The sequence below is a fragment of the Epinephelus moara genome, chromosome 10, assembly GCF_006386435.1.
Source record: "Epinephelus moara isolate mb chromosome 10, YSFRI_EMoa_1.0, whole genome shotgun sequence".
Taxonomy (NCBI): Eukaryota; Metazoa; Chordata; class Actinopteri; order Perciformes; family Serranidae; genus Epinephelus; species Epinephelus moara.
This window is the reverse complement of record NC_065515.1, coordinates 7684251-7701461: the sequence shown is the minus strand read 5'-3', so window position 1 is coordinate 7701461 and position 17211 is coordinate 7684251. Positions and strand designations below refer to the sequence as shown.

The 17211-nt window shown below is 40.6% G+C and overlaps 2 protein-coding genes across 5 annotated transcripts in view; one reads left to right on the top strand and one right to left on the bottom strand.

The window, feature by feature from the left end:
* Positions 1-3825, top strand: part of tp63 (tumor protein p63) — a 41034-nt gene extending 37209 nt beyond the window's left edge. For 2 of the 4 annotated variants that reach the window (XM_050055428.1, XM_050055427.1), the window contains exons 10-12: positions 114-258; positions 2143-2236; positions 2335-3824. In XM_050055428.1, coding sequence (XP_049911385.1) covers positions 114-258; positions 2143-2236; positions 2335-2631 — 536 coding nt within the window. In that variant the 3' untranslated portion in view covers positions 2632-3824. Of the gene's footprint in view, positions 1-113; positions 259-2142; positions 2237-2334 lie in introns of all 4 variants that reach the window. The other 2 variants (XM_050055430.1, XM_050055429.1) reach the window with 2 other exon arrangements.
* A 3116-nt stretch (positions 3826-6941) lies between these two features.
* zbtb11 (zinc finger and BTB domain containing 11) overlaps positions 6942-17211 on the bottom strand; it is an 11976-nt gene continuing 1706 nt past the window's right edge. Inside the window, exons 2-10 of the mRNA XM_050055188.1 lie at positions 13328-13581; positions 12992-13223; positions 11915-12915; positions 11500-11823; positions 10828-11242; positions 8520-8637; positions 8275-8433; positions 7830-8005; positions 6942-7719 (exon numbers count right to left, since the gene is read on the bottom strand). Coding sequence (XP_049911145.1) covers positions 7178-7719; positions 7830-8005; positions 8275-8433; positions 8520-8637; positions 10828-11242; positions 11500-11823; positions 11915-12915; positions 12992-13223; positions 13328-13581 — 3221 coding nt within the window. The 3' untranslated portion in view covers positions 6942-7177. The remainder of the gene's footprint in view (positions 7720-7829; positions 8006-8274; positions 8434-8519; positions 8638-10827; positions 11243-11499; positions 11824-11914; positions 12916-12991; positions 13224-13327; positions 13582-17211) is intronic.

Genomic DNA, 17211 nt, shown 5'->3' with positions numbered 1-17211 from the left:
CCTCTGCATGTCTCCCTCCCTCGCCACCCCCCCCTCCATGTGTGTCAGTTACGTAATCTCTAAATGGCAGAGCAGTTAGAGAAAGCTCACAGTAGCTCCTTTTGTCTCTGCAGTGACTCCTATGATGGGCACTCACATCCCCATGAACGACATGAGTTCACTGAGTCCCACACACGCACTGCAGCAGCAGCTACCCCTGGTGCCTTCCTCCCACTGTACTCCCCCTCCGCCATACCCAATGGACAGCAGCATCTCCAGGTACCTCATCAGACCGCAGCAGTTACATCTACATCTTCCTCTTCCCAGAGTTCAGTTTGAAATTCATTATAGGAAACACTTCATTTCAGTAGCACCTAAAAACACGTAGAAAGGGATTCACAAGACAGAAAATCCGGAAATGTATCATGCAGTAAAATATGAATAAATATACAGTGCAATCACCTTAAAGAACAAAGGCCCGATCTCCTTTAGCCTCGACCTGGGACAGTAAGGGTCATCCACACCATGAGTGTAACATGACAGCAGGGAACAGTATTGTTTAAATATCTTTCAGAGCAACTTGATGAACGATAGAAACACTGACAGCCAATCAGAATCCATATGAATTTACAAAGTAACACCACTGGAGCCACTGTTCATAGAACGTTATCTGTTGGAGTTACCACTTTTAATGTGGACGGCCTTTCAGTGTGTATTCACCTCCAAAACCTTTGAGCGTTCTTCTCTACTGAACCAAGGTGGAGTATAATTTTCCGATGTATTAAAGGCTTGAAAATATCCTGTAAATGTAAAAATGTAAAAAGTAGAATTTTATGCTCGCAAAGTTTTTTTATTTCCTGTTTATGGGCAGCACCAACAAACATCACATTATATATATATATATATATATACCTAAAAGAAAGCAACCACACAGGCCTGACATTGTACTCTAGAATCTGAAATTGTGTTTCTTATGTATTAAATGATTTTTCTCAAATATTTTTGCCCTCTATAGCGCACTCTGAATATTAGAGTTTTAGCAGTAAACCTGTTTTGTGGTATCCCGTGGTGAGAGCATCGACAGTTATCATACACTTATCTTACCTTTATGTTGTGTACTTTCAAAAGGGAGGGTTTTTTTTTACACATACTTTATTATTAAAACTAGTTTCATGTTTCAATTATAATAAAGCATTTGTTTAACCCATTGAAACCTGAGCAAATTGGTTTGGTTTCTTTTAAAAATGAGAAGAAGGCAGTGAGCAAAGAAAGAAGAAATGACCCAAAACATTAGCAAGAAATTAGTACAAAGAGAAAAATAAAAACATAAAAATTAGTATAAAAAAAAATAATAATNTCAAAAGGGTTCACCAAAAAAATTCCTTGCTGTAACTGATGATAGATTTACACTATATACAGTGAAACCATATTTTCTGAGGTTATCACACTATGACAGTCTTATACCGTTGCAACCCTATTGAATATGTGTGTTGCTGCCGGTACCAATATTTTTTTAAAAGGTGGAGTCAGTGATTTTAATACAACATTGTCAGTGAATACGTCCTCACAGTCTGCTGGCTCAGTGTTTCTCAAATGGGGGTGTGGGCACCCCTTAGGGGTACTATGGAGTACTAAAATGTAATTATGATAAACCACATATATATTTAATTTTCCTGATTTCAGTGCCGTCATTAACAGACATAAACTGTTATTTGCCGCAACAAATGCAGTCACATTGTGTTCTGAAATCACAAAGGCGGTACGTTATTGGAAAAAAACAACACACACCTGACACTATCTGTAACATATAACTATAAGTGACTCATACAGAGAAACACAACACTGTCATGCTGTGCTGTACAGGATGGGACGGCAGTGGGAGTGATAGAGACATTATAATGGAGCTTCTGAAGGAGCTGACAGGATGGATGTATTTGTTTGGGTGTTGAGTTTCAACAATGTTTAGCCCGAATCACCGACTCCACCTTACAGCTAAAAAGATACAACTGTTTTTGTGAACTTTCCAACATAGCTTGAGTCTGAAACTTGATTGAAAGTCAGTATTTAAAGGAATACTTTTCTTGTCTCAGGGCAGAAGCCCAAAGTCAGCAGCAGTTTGATGGTCCCACCTTTTACACCTCCTCTCCTCCCTTCCTCCCACAGCTTCCTTATACGGCTGGGCTGCGCAGGCTGCTTGGACTACTTCACAGCACAAGGCCTAACCAACATCTACCAGATTGAGAACTATAACATGGAGGTGAGCCCTTGCCTATCCAACACGAGTCATTTGATGGGTTAGAGAGAAGAGTGGCTCCCCCTGCGAATACTAACGCTCCCCTGTGTAATGACCATTAGGACCTGTCTAGGCTGAAGATACCCGCGGAGTTCCAGCACATCATCTGGAAGGGCATCATGGAGCACCGACAGGCCATGGATTTTTCCCCACCCCCCCACATAGTGCGCACCACCAGTGGGGCGTCCACCGTCAGCGTGGGCTCCTCCGAGGCCCGAGGCGAGCGCGTCATCGACGCCGTGCGCTTCACCCTGCGCCAGACCATCTCCTTCCCGCCGCGCGACGAGTGGTCCGACTTCTCCTTCGACCTGGATTCTCGCCGCAACAAACAGCAGCGCATCAAGGAGGAGGGAGAGTGAGACGACCGCCGTCTTGCTCTCTATTTGTTCCCCTTTCTCATTTCACGCCTGCTGTTGGAACATTTCTGGTATTAGTACAAACAAGTTCAACAAAAAATCATATTCAAATAGAAGTGCACTTATTTTCATTCTTGTTCCGGTTTTCGTTTTCGCCAAGGAGAAATACACGGTGTTGAGCAAAGGTGCATTTTATTATGTTCTAATTTCTTGAGAGCACTTAAGAAATGCTGAGGATTTCAAGATTGCTTTGAGTTTTTTAACTGTTCATGATTCATTCCCATTTTAAAGCATGACTGGAAACAGAGCTGGCATTAGAGGGCTTATTAGGGCTTATATTTCTGCTATGGGCCGTAGCAAAACTGTATTTTTATTTGTAATGACTTTTCACTGTTATGGTTGTGCACGTTAGTCAGGTACACTGGTTTTTATTTGTGGCAAAGATCAGCATTGATTGTATACATTTCAAACATTTCCTGTCAGAAGTATTATGTCAATTGATGGGCAATTTGTTTTTTCTGCTGTACCTTCTATATTTTGCTTTTTTTTATGTCTATTGTGAGACCAATGCATTGCCTTTTTGTGTCAGGTTGTGAAGTAAGTGTTGACAGATGGTCATTCATTTGATGTAGCCATATATAGGCCTAATGCTCTTGACCCAGTGTTTTACAGTAAATATGACTGATGTCCTTTTGTTCTTGTACTGCTGTGCAAAAGTGGTTGTGATTGCATTAAGGAGCAGCTGTTTGCTCTACAGTGGATGGTTAGCGCAAGTATTTTTTTTATTTTCTGTTCATGAACCATGTTTTGGTAGAGGTGTATTTCATTTGATAACTGGCCAAAACCTGATATAAGTGTATATAAATTTGTATAGTTATTTTTTTTGAAAGTCTCCCTAAAGAAAAAGCATGATTTTCGTCATGGAACAAAGGATAGTGATGTGAATACTGCCTGGTAGCCTGACCAGTGATGACAATGTTTGAGTACACACAGTTTGTGTGGACGCTACAGTAGCCAGGAGCCCATGTTCAACTTTTTGTTAAGTAACCAGCCTTGTTAGAAAGCAGAGACCATCTGCAGTTACATATTTTTGTACAATGTATTGTAAATATATTGCAATATATCATGGGTATTTTGATATAAATCAAATAAATATCCAGACTTGCTGTATTGCATGTTAGTACGTCTTTGTGTCAAATTATTTCAAGTGTGGCTTCATTGAAGATTTTCTTTTGGGAGTTACAGAAACTACTGACACTAATGTGTGAGGATTTACCAAATCAAATTTTGATTCTGAGGGTTAAATCTTGAATCTTTTACTTTAACATTTCATATTGATGTTATCTACATGTTGCCTTTGTGCTGAGAATCAAAACCATTGCAACTTCTAAAGTGCCTCTGAGTGAGATTAAGTATGTAATGAATGAATTACGGTCTGGAGGAGGAGAAATCTTTAGAAACTTAACAGCTAAACTGACCATGTTAAATAATTTTGAAACAAAAATGATAAATTTTAGATTATCAGTTCTTAAAGTTTTGACTGAGTGCCAGTTTAGGGAGCCAGAATATGATTCAGTTCTGTGCAGGAAAAGTGCACACACAAAACTCTTGTTCTGTCTAGTTCCACATTAAATTGCCAAGTTTCCCACTGAAATTGCAAACTTAAGCTAACAGGACTATCACTGATGACTGAATGTAATTCACTCAACACTTGCATGGTGCCACTAGTTGTCATACAATCAGCAGCTTTCTTAAAGTTGAAATAAAAGTAGGTATTTAATGTCACATTCAGGCCACACAGAAAATTTCTAGGGCTGCCACTGGCATTTTGAAAAACAATGTCCCTGTTACAACGATCTTGATGATATTTATGTTATGAATTCTTTATGAAATTATTATAGCATACTATAATACAAACTTTTTATGGCTCATTTTTGAAAGGCTTTCCCATGCGTAATACTAAAAAATTACATTTTTGATTAAACTTTTTTTTTTTTTTTTTGCAATACTATACAATTACATTTTTTTTTTTGTTATACTATACTATGACATTTGTAAGGATTCTTTTTGCCATACTATACTGACATTTTTGATGAACATTTTATCCAAACTGTACTACATTTTTGATGAAAATTTGTCATGCTATACTATGACATTTTTTAATGAATATTTGTTGCCATCCTATACAGTCACATTTTTGATGAAAACATTTTTCGACATACTATACTATAACATTTCTGATGAAAATTTTTAATCATACTATACTATAACATTTCTGATGAAAATTTGTTGTCATACTATACTATGACAGTTTTGATGAAAATTTGCTGCGATATTGTACTAAGATATTATTGATTAAAACTTTTTCGACATATTATGCTATGACGTTTTTATCACTTCTTGCGACATACTATGACTTTTTTATGAATTTTTTTGACATACTATACTATGACGTTTTTAGCAATTTTTTCGACATATTATACTATGACATTTTTATAAAATTTTTCGGCACACTGTCTTTTTTCGACATAGTATAACGTCTTTATCAAATCTTTGGATCCTATGATGTTTTAATCACTTTTTTCGAAGTACTATACTATGACGTTTTTATCAATATTTTCAACATACTCTGACGTTTTTATCAATTTTTTGGACATCCTATACTATGATGTTTTTATCACTTTTTTCAACATACTATACTATGACCTTCTATCACTTTTTTTCGACATACTATACTATGACTTTTTTCGTCATATTATACTATGCCGTTTTTATCACTTTTTTCGACCTACTATACTATGACGTTTTTATCAATTTTTTCAACATGTTATACTATGACGTCTTTATCAGTTTTTTCGACATACTATACGTTTTTATCACTTTTTATCAATTTTTTCGACATACTATACTATGACTTTTTATCACGTTTTTCGACATACTATACTGACTTTTTTTTAATCAATTTTTCCCGCATACTATAACGTTTTTATCTATTTTTTCAACATACTATACTATGATGTTTTCATCAGCTTTTTTGACACACTATACTATGACTTTTTTCAACATACTATACTATGTCGTTTTTAATCACTCTGTGTGTGTGTGTGGTTTTAAGGAAAACTGACAGGATGCACACATTGTAGCTGCCATACAAAAGAATGAACAAAGAGAGGAAGGCAGCATACATAGCCTCTCTTTAACAGGAAGTGATTGCACCTGAGGGAGGTGGTTCCTCTCCAGGCAGAAGTGTTTGTTTTATCCTTCCTCCCTCAGGTGGGTCAGGTGATCTCTTTCTGGGGACTATGACATCATAAAATGTCATAAAAATGTATTAGAAGTCACAGTGTGCCATTAATGTGAAAGTATATAATGTTAGAAAAATGTTCGTTAAAAAAAAGTCATAGAAAATGTCATACAATACTATGAGTTCTTAAAAACATTTCTATGATAAACCTTACTATTACTTTTTTAAAATTACATTTTCATAGCATATTGTCCTATATTTGTTTACACATTTTTAAGCCCACTACACTTACATTTCAATGACATATATAGAGTATTTATTTGGCATACTACTATGACTTTTTTATGACATACTATACTGACATTTTTATGACATTTGTATGGCATACTAAACTATGGCGCTTTTGTAAAATGACATTTTTTGGCATATTATCCCATTAAAAATTTTATGGCATCTCTACGATGACTTTTTTATGACACTTGTCATGATGTCTTTAATCCTATTTTTAATAACATACTACATCATTATTAGAAAGCAGAGACTATCAGCATTTTTACATTTTTGTACAATGTACTGTAAATATGTTGTAATGTATCATGGGTATTTTCATATCACTTTGAAATAGATATCCAGACTTGCAGTATTGCTTGATAACACTCCTCTGTCAATTATTATTGCACTGAATAATTTATTTTCTCCTGACACTGACAAGTGAAATTACTGGACTAAGTTTTGATTCTGAGGGAGGAATCTAACAAGTCAAAATTGTAGTATGACATTACGTATTGGGGCCATCTAAGTGTTGTCTTTGTGCTTGTGATATCAACCAGCTAACATTACAACTTCTGAATGACTGAGTTTCTATGGACGCTGACAATGACAGTGACATGATGAAATGTAGACATTTTTTATCTGCTCATTCTTCAAGCTGACACTAGGGGGAGTAAAGAACCCACAGCCATGAAGTTTGTGACTGTAAAGTCTCACAGCTCTTCTGTCAGTAACAAAAGCAATAAGGTGGAGACGTGTACACAAGATGAAACACATCAAGTCAGACAAAGTATTGTGTCTTTATCTCTACCTTTATTTCTCCTGAGCGCCAAATGTCAGATTTGTGATCAATCTTGTTCCTGTGCACTCGCTATTTACATAGAACATAGACGTGTGTATGAGCACACTCATGATTCACTCACTCTATTTACATTCACAGAAAAATAGTCATCTTTTTACATTCTGTTACATTTTTACAGACTGTGAGAAACATCGTGATCAGTCTGTGGGGGAGTCCTGGTGTCTGGCACAAAGTTACTCGACCTCGGCCACGTGAGCGACCTCCACCTCCATGGTCTGAATCACCTCAGGTGCTTCCTCTAGCTTGCCGCCCGTGATGCCCTGCTGCGCCAGGACGTAGTTCACAACCTGCATGATGCCCTGATCAGAGAGCGTTGCCACTGAGCCGTCGCTCACAGCCTGGGCAGCCTGCACGGCCTCCACAGCCTCCACTGTCTCCTCTGTGATCAGCACCGTCTCTATCTCCTCCGAGGGCGGCTGCTGGGCCGGCCGGAGCTCAGGAGGCAGCTCTGACGCCAGGATGCTGACGGCGTGCTCCACCTGGGTGCCCTGGTTGTGGAACTGGAGGGTGTCCTTTTCTAGCATGATCTTCCCCGGCAGGTTGTCCCCATGGTATTTGGTCATGTGTTTACGTAGAGTGCGTGCGTCGATGTGGGCCTCCTGGCACATGGGGCACACGTATGGTCGCTCTCCTGTGTGTGTGCGGACGTGACGCTTGAGAGAACGGGCGTCGGCCCAGGCGACGCCACACGTCAGACACTCAAATGGCTTCACTCCTACAGGAGAGGGGGAAGAAAAAACATCATCAGTCAAAAACAAATGCTTTAAATGAGCTTCTGTGAACACACCAGGATTTAGACTCTTCCCGTCACATCAGGAGTCTCACCCTGGTGGTTGTTGATGTGGCGTCTGTACTCTCTGAGTTGAGTGAACTTTCTTCCACACTGCTCACACTCCCTCTCCAGGTTCTGCTTTACTCTGCCCTTCTTCCCATGAGTGGCTTTCTTCACGTGCCTCCTGAACAGAGCCTTCTCAAAGAACTCTTTCCCACAAACGTTACACCTGAGGACACAAATGAAACATGATTTAGACTCCAACCTGTGATGTCCTGGGCACCAGGGGTGGGGGAAGAAATCTGATTTGTAGATGCTTCGTGGTTCTCTCTCGACAGATTATGTCTCAATGCAGAAAAGTCAATAAACCAAATTCTCTACATTATGATCGCCAGTAACAGTTAAGTAACACTGGGCTGTATGTTCCTCACGATAGGAGGACTAGGCTACTTCCTGGGTTTTGGTGAGGATGGCTAAGCTGAGTTCTGTTTGACTTACTTAAACGGCTCGGCCACACTGTGCGACTTGACATGGGAGTACCAGTCCTTCTTCCAGCTGTAGCATTTCCCACACACCTGGCACTGGAACGGCTTCAGGCCCATGTGCTTGTTCATGTGCTGCTGGAGATCTTTAGCTTCGTAGAACCTCTTATCACAGCTGCAGGTAAAACATCGTCTATATTAAGGCCTTGTCCCGTGGAACATGAATCATGTGTCATTAAAGAGAGACCAGCAGTTACTCACTGAGCACAGCCGAATGGACGGACGTCAGGTTTGGGCTGGTGCTTCTTCAGGTGTTTGCTTAGAGCTGAGGCTCGATGGAAAGTCGCTCCACATGCGTTGCATAGGTACTTTGATTCACCTGTTGAGGAATTTCATGGTTTATGGTAAAAACAGCCACAAATATCTGGTTGAATTTACAGTCTTACAAAAGGGTCACGTTATCCAACTTACAATTTCCTCACTTTCCTTTAGAGTTTGTCCGTCCATGCAGGTAGTTTTGGATAACTCCGCATTTCTACACATGAGTTTTAAAGGGTATTTTTTAACCTGCGCAATATTTTCTCTGTGTTTTTGTGTCTAAGTGATGAATGGAAACAACAATTTTTGAACTCAGTCCAGTATTGTGGGCTCTGCTGCTGACGGCGGAGGGGAAACTGTCTGCAATGTGACCACTCGGGGCATTGATGCACCTTCAATTCACATCCACTAAAACGTTCAGATATTCTCTCTGGCAACATTATGGAAAGGATCGATACAGAGATAGACCTTTGTGTTAAAGAGTAAGATCCTTTTTGTTTAAGCAGAAACAGCCCCAAAATCACCATCGCCAAACCCACCAGACTCCATTTAAATAAAGAGTAATTTTATCGTGTATAGAGTCAGCATATTTTCACATTTAATTGGGTGAAGTAAGAGCTTATTACAACCAAACCAGAGTTGGTGATTTGTTGGAACAGTTGAAACACAAACCAAGACGCTTTTGTGAGTTTTATTTTGTTTCTGGCGACTTTGAATGAAGTGTGTTTTACGCTGATAAAATTCCTGTTTATTTAAATGGAGTCTGGTGAGTCTGCCGATTTTAGAGCTGTTTCTGATTCAACAAAAGTGATCTTACTCTTTAACAGAAAGGTCTATCTCTGTAGGGATCCTTTCATAATGTTGTCAGACACTTATAACAACTGGAGCCTGTCAGTGACAAAAACAAACACTTTTAGTGGATGTACATTGACGGTGCACAAATGCCCTGACTGGTCACATTGCAGCTTGTTTGTCTCGCTCAATGCTGGACAAGTTTGAAAAATTGTTGTTCCCACTAGTCAATTGATTTTGGACTCAATGGACCGCAAGTGACTCACAAACACATCAAGTTTGTAAAATACACACTTAACTTTTAAGTGCAGTGAATTTCCGACACAGCGTTTTTATTTTGAAGTGCCACTTCCTGCTGTGGAGTGAGTGAGTAATGGGCGGCTACTTGACAGAGACGGCAAACTAGCTCGACGACATGGCCAAACGCAAGTGTGACGCTGAGTGTATTAAACTGTGTGGACCTTGAAGTGATGACAAGGGAGAAATCTGGACCAGTTGGGAACCACTGCTTTAGGTGACACTGAGAGCACCCAGGAGAATGTTGTGAGTGTATGGGTACATTTTCTGTCTCAGAACTGAGAACATTCTGTGGGTCCACAAAATCAGTCTCCCATCAACTGTCTGTGGAGCAGCTCCAAACTCTGTACTTGATGACATCACACAATTATTGATTAGACTTTCCTAGGCCGTGGAAATAACATAATCTAATTCTTAATTTAGGTGGTGCTCCCCTTTAAATTAATATTCTGCTCACCATCGTCATGGCAATTCACTGTGAGGTTCTGCGTCATTTTATTTTATTGGCATATTTTGGCCTGGCAGCTCACACAGTTCATTAGCTGCTCTCTCACTCTGACAGCTGCCTCGGGCTCTTTGTGTAAGTCACTGTCCACAGGAACACAAAGTGCCCGACAGTGTGACATCACCTGCTGGATAATGTCCTCTCTGTGACCATTACGTCGACTTCACACACCAACACTTTGTTCATGGACTTTTTTAGTGTCTAACTTTTTAATTATTTTCTCTTTATTTCTACAGCACTGACATGTTGATGAATTGTTGATGACATGTTGATGACATGATGCTGGCAGCTTTACTGTAACATTTTCTGATTGTTTCAGGTCCCTTAATGCAGTTACTTGAACATGACGTGATGCCCTGTGGTGTGAAATTTGTTTTTTCTCTTGGGTTACAATTTTGTGCTGAAGCTTGCTCACAAACGGAATGAAGTAGAACCCTCACACAGCAATTTGCTACATGCTTACAACATGTTTGTGCAGTTAAAGCCCAGTTCAGACCAAAGATTCGCGATGAAACTGTCTTAGAAAGATGCAGAGAAAAGTTGCAGTGGTGTGAAGTGGCCGAGAGCACCAAACCAAACCAAAACTATCTGCATGGTTGGGCGCCAAATAAAAAAAATCTTTTGTAATTTGGGTGATGAACTTCAGTCTGCACTGACCTGTGTGGAGGCTGGTGTGCTCCTCCATGCTCCGCTTGCTCACAAAAGACTTCTTGCAGTATTCACACTGGAACTGTTTGGTGACGTCGTGCAGCGCTCTGTGCATCTTCAGGCTGTGTTTGTGGGCGAACGTCTTGCCGCAGACCTTGCAGGAGTGAGGCCGCACGCCCGTGTGATTCAGCATGTGGATGCGCAGAGAGTACAGCTTCGGCAGCGTCTTCCCGCAGATGTCGCACACAAATTCTCTTCTGGTGTGCGGCGGTAAAGTCTTATCATCGAAGTCGCTCTCCGCCTTGACTTCAGAGCTCTGTTCTGCTGAGGGTTTGGGGATGGGCGCTCGCTGGCTGCTCTGCTGCTTGTGTCGGGCCAGGTGGGCGCGGAGTGAGGCGGCGTACTGGAACTCTTTACTGCACAGCTACAAGGACACAGACACACCATAGTTAGAACTGTTTGCGTACAGGGCCACGGTGCACGCAGCTGCAGGCTAAACACACAGTATTTAGACTGATGCACATAGTGTTTAATTAAAGTTCACAAGCACAAATTCTGCCCGCAAACTTTTCATTGTGCGCTATTAACACAACAAGCTCACTGGCGTGCAAATCAGTCCCACTATGGTGAGTGCAAACATTAATAATGTAACGTGACATGTTGGCAGTCACTGATACTTACGCTGCACTTGTATCCACGAGCTTTCTCATGTTTTAATGAGTGCATAATGAGAGAGTAGCGTCTTTGGAAGGACATGCCGCACTCTGAGCAGGTGTGCTCTCCATCGACGGCGCTCTCTGTTGGAGTTTGGTCTTGCTTGGCTTCAGTCTCTGGCTCTGCCACCTTGGTCGCAGCCTCGTCTGTGTCCATCTCTGCTGTCGCCACGCTCTCCACTGCACCAGCCTCTGGATCCACCACCGACTCGGACACAGACTGCCCTTCACCACCCTGAGTCTCCACTGGCTGCTTTGGTGGTCTGCCCCTCTTACCCGGCCTCGGAGACACCTATAAACACATTCATTTCATTATAGCTACCAATTTTAAAACTTAACAAAAATCATTCATATGTGATGCATCACAAAATGTAAAGATGTACCTTCGGAGTGGTGGCACGCGGTGGGGTTGAACTTTTCTTCCCCTCCTCTTCATCCTCCAGCCCCATGTGTAAACGTGCATAACCGCCCTCTGCAATAGAGCGCTGCCTGAGTCGTCTTTTGTTGGGGTCATCTGACGTCATCTCCTGCTTGTCTCCGTGGCTTTCATCAGCAGAGGGATCCTCCTCCTCCAGTGGCGTGAACTCCTCTACCTCTACATCCTTCTTCACCTTGGCTGGACGCCCTCGTTTACGCTTCTGGGGTGTAGGTGCTGATTCGACCTTCTCCTGAGGCGACGCCACTGCTTCTGATGCCAGTTTGACGACCTCTGAGGGGCTCGCTTTGTCTGGGTCCACGTTTATAACAAAGGCTCCTGCTTCAGCGACCTGCGGCTGCTCCATCGCCAAACAGGCTGACACCACAGCGAGAGACTCGCTGGCTCCAGCCTGTCCACTGTGGGTGACCACAGTCATCGTCTCCGCCTCCATTCCTTCTGCAATGCGGGAGATAAGAGTGACAGTCTCTCCTGGCTCGGCCTGACCGCTGTGAGTGATCAGAGTCATGGTTTCATTCTGTCCAGTGTCTCCATCATGCTCTTTGTCTCCCTCTACAGCTTCAGTGACAACCGTCATCGGCTGCTGGATGTACGCCTCTTCAGCAGATGTGACAAAAGTTAAAGGCTCGCCTGTTACAGCAACACCACTCTGTGTGACCACCGCCCTGCCGTCACTCTCTATGGTGACCATGTAGGCATCCGAATCAGCCTTTAAGCCCTCCTGAGCAGCCAGCTGGCTCGACACCACAGTGTGCACGTCTCCTTTCTGATACACTGTCAGCTTCTGTTCCTCCACCTGCTTGTGCACAGACTCGCATATCTGCAGCACCTCTGTCATCAGCAGGTGCCGAGCCAGGTTGGCGATATCTGCCATGACGCAGAAATTAAACGTAAGCATCGAAGTGTAGGCAAAATCCAGCAGCGGCAGGAAGCTGGCTTTGGTGAAACCTGGAGAGAGAGGGATGAAGGTTAAAACTACGCAACTGTGCAAAGTGTTTCTGAACAGGAAACAACAAAGTCTCACCAGAGAGGTCGACCACAGCTTCGTGTGTGGACGCAGCGCCCTTCTCAAAGAACAGCTCGTTGAAATATTCGCTGCACGCTGCCAGCACAGATTTGTGTGCTCGGTACTCCTCTCCTTCGATCAGCAGGGTGATGTCACAGAATTGATTGCTGAGGCGCTGCTGGTTGAGTTTGTCCAACATTGTTTGGCTGTGTTTGGGCAGGAACTGGTTCACCTCGCCTTTACTGTCCACCTGGAAAGAACACACACAACACACACCAACAAAACTCCATGAACAAAGAGCAAACAATATCAGACCTCTGTAATAATCAGAAACTAAAGATCTGTGAAACATACAAAGACCAGCTCGTGCTTGGCCGTCGCCTTGGCCAACTTGGGTCTCAGTTGACAAGATGAGTCAGTGAAGACTAAAGTTTCATCTCCCTCTTCTTCCTCCTCTTCCTCCCCCTCCTCCTCATCATTCACGCTGGCAGCCGCCCTGCGTCTCCCCACCCGAGAGAATAGTCGAGGTCCGGAGCCGTCATCAGCGCTGCGCCTGGTTTGGCAGTGAGCACACTCTCTGATGTGGTCTTTAACATGCTTCAGGATACCTGAGGGCGACAGAGGACACGTCACTCAGCATTTTAAACTTCTTCAATCAAAATTAGAGCTGCTGAACCTCCACATTATTTTCATTATCCGTTAATCTGCCAAATATTTAGCCGTCATAATCACCCAGAGCCCAAGGTGACATCTTCATACTGATTGTCTTGTCTGATTAACGGTCCAAACCCCAAGAATATGTAATTTATTATCTTAGAGGACAGTGAAAAACTAGAAATACTGATATTTCAGGCAGTGAATGTGTTGCATTTCCATTTAAATAAAAATGTCCCCAGCTCAGTTTTGCTTCCTGTCAAACAAACAAACAAACAAACAAAAAAATATATATAAATAAATAAAAGTGTAGAAATGTGTATTGTTTGAACGATCTGAGTTCCCGTCCGTTTCGTGGCCTTCATACGAATTCTCAAAATTGCAGGGAATAGAAAGATGATAAAAGAAAGAAGGTTACCCCGTCTGAGTTTACTGGGCAGAACAATTAATCAGAGTATTATCGTAATCGCAACATGGACTGGTGCAATATTCAAACTGCAAGAGGCACATTTTTTGTTAAAGACAAAATATGGGTCACAATGTCATTTATATGAACTATTGTGAGGCTGCAGAGATGTACAGGCCCACAACTCATATTCTAGAGAGTACAGGAAAAAAAAATAAAACTAAATAAATAAATAAAAATCACACCACAATTCCCTCTACAGCTGGGAATATTATCGCAAATCATAATTGTAATTAGATATTTTTCCCAAATCGCTCAGCCCTAGTTGGGGAGAAAACTGGAGGTCATGCTTTCAGTGCCTTGTTTGGTGTGATTCCTTCCACAAGCCCCAAAAGGATATCACAGCCTTACGACTGGCTAGACTTCTAATGTTGACCATCTGGAAATCAGTGGCACCTCCCTCTTATACACACCAGATTTGAAACTTTCCTCTCACTTCCTTTTTTCAACTTAAACTGCAGAGAAAAATCTTACCAACCCCCTACTATGTTTATTTTTTATGAGAGATGCTGAGAACTCAATAAGGCCAAACTAGGCCCGTGAGAGCAAAGAAATGAAGGGGTAAAACATCAGTAGATTATATGCTTAATATATGACCTGGGGGAAAACATTGCGGAGAGCATAAAACCCTTTGAGTTGTCTTAATGTGTCACATTAGAGGATCTGGAGCTGGGGAATACAGAATTCTGGAAACACAGATAGGATCCCCTTGACACCTACATCCTCAGGTCTGCAGGGAAGACAGTTTTCCACAGTGGCAGAACAGACCTCTGCCATTTAAACGGCATTTTAAAAGCCCATCTACCTTTGTTCTTTCATAATTTGAACTGCAAAGACAGCCCTCGCTATTCCCTTAAAATGTCAGATCATATCAATTTTATATCAACATTTTTTTAAGTAAATCTTAACTCACAGGAAGACAGGTATTAAATGTCTATTTAAAGAATATAGAGCTGGGGAACAGGGGACTTTGGGAACATACAGATAACCTGATATATCTGTATATTCCTCTTTCACTGAACCATGATTGAAAATACAAAAAAACGTTTAAAAAAAATCTACTCTGTTTTGTTCTTCAATAACCTTGCAATAACCTCTACCTCACTGTTTACTAAAAGTTAAACTTAAAACAAATTTCTTTAATGTATCTGTTTTCTTTTACTTTTTAATGTATATACCAGCAATATGTTATTCTGTATATTTTTGTTAAGGACGCACAATAATGTCGGCATGTCATCAGTATCAGCCCATGTCAGCTTTAATCGGCAAACATGCCTTTTCTTATTTTGCACAATGAATGGATATTACATACATTGAAAACTATTGTATTTCATGTCTCCATCTGCTGGTGGGTCATCACAATAAGAGTATGCATGCATAATACGTTAATTCCACTACAGAAGAGACTTGATAATCACTGAAATTATGTGGGGAAAAATGGATATATTGGCATCGTTAGCGGTGGGAATCACCTCAAGACACATGATACAATATTATTACGATACTTAGGTCACGATACAATATCATTGCAATTTTAAATATGTTGCAATACGCTGAGTATTGCGATAAAATATATTCATCACATTTTTTCAACTGCAAAATTATATTATTCTTTAGTATCTAAAGTTTAATTTGTATTTGAAATATTAATCATTTATATAATTAAATAGATACTTGGCACTGTGTGATGATACAATATTGCCACACAAAAATATCGTGATACTATGCTGTAAAGATTTTTTCCCCCACCCCTAGTTATTGGCCAAATGAGATGTTATATATCAGCGTATTGGATATCAACAAAAAATCCAATATCTTGCATCCCATATTATTGTATTTTTATTTTAATCTAGTATATTATAGTTTAGATAAATATCTATACTCAGAGAGTGTACTAAGTTCTATTTTTCTATTGTAACATATTAATTCCTCCTGGTGTGATATGTGTATTACTTTTTTTTCTATTACTGTTTCAACTACTTCAAGTCCTTAAATATATATTAAATTGAATAGTAAAGCTTAAACAAACCGTTAACATCTTAATGTAGGTCCTCTCTCCTTTAACCCTTTGAAACCTGGAGAGACATCACTTTTCTTGTGCTGCTTTCAGACACCTTTCACAAGTATTTAAACCTTTGAACAAAAAAAGATAATGAATTCATATTAATTCAATGTACAATAGTGAATACTGTGTATGCTCCTTGGCTGGGCCAGATGTGCAAGTCAGTCTATACTGCCGCTGCTCTTATTACACTGCACTATATTGTTATTGTCTTTTGCTGTTTTTGTGTGTAATAGCCCAGAGATCACAAAATTTCATTGTACTGCTGTGCAATGACAATAAAGGCATTGAATTGAATTGGATTAAAAAACACGGGAAGAAGGGCAATGAGCAACTTGTAATAAATGTCTGATAAATTGCAAAAAAAAAATCAACAGATTTGAATTTAAAAAAAAAACAGTAAAAGAAAATAGCTAGGGAATATTTCTAATTATTATTATTATTACATATTTAAATCTATGGTACAGAAATTTCGTAATTTCCTTGTTGTTGTTGTTTTTTTTTTACTAATTTTCTTGTAATTCTTTTGGGTCATTTCTTTTTTTGTTGCTCATCAAGACAATTTGCTCAGGTTTCAAAGGGTTAATGTTTCTTATCTTGCTCCTCTGTGCTCTTTATTTGTGTACCTGGGGGTATTCCAGAAAGCGGGTTATGTGAAAACTCAGAGTCAGTTAACCCTGAGATGAGGGAAACTCTGAGTTATCCGTTCCAGAAAGAGAGGTAACTGAAAATCAGAGTCTGTCACCATGGTAACAGACTCTGTGAACCTAACCTGCTCGCTGGCAGGTTTTCTTCAATAAACCCTGTAACCTGCTCGCTGGCAGGTTTTCTTCAATAAACCCTGAGTTTTTCTGTCTCCTCCCTCTTACACGCTGTTTCATTTCCTCATTCATTCAGTCCGTGTCAAAGCTTGTATCGAAGCGCATTAATTAGCGGAGATTTACCGTCTGTCACAGTCTAAATCCTGCTGGATATTAGTTTGTTACTCAGGACTGTCTTAAGTTACTGAATTTATGCACATCAGTCATTTCTATAGACATCGGTTTTTGTCTTTAC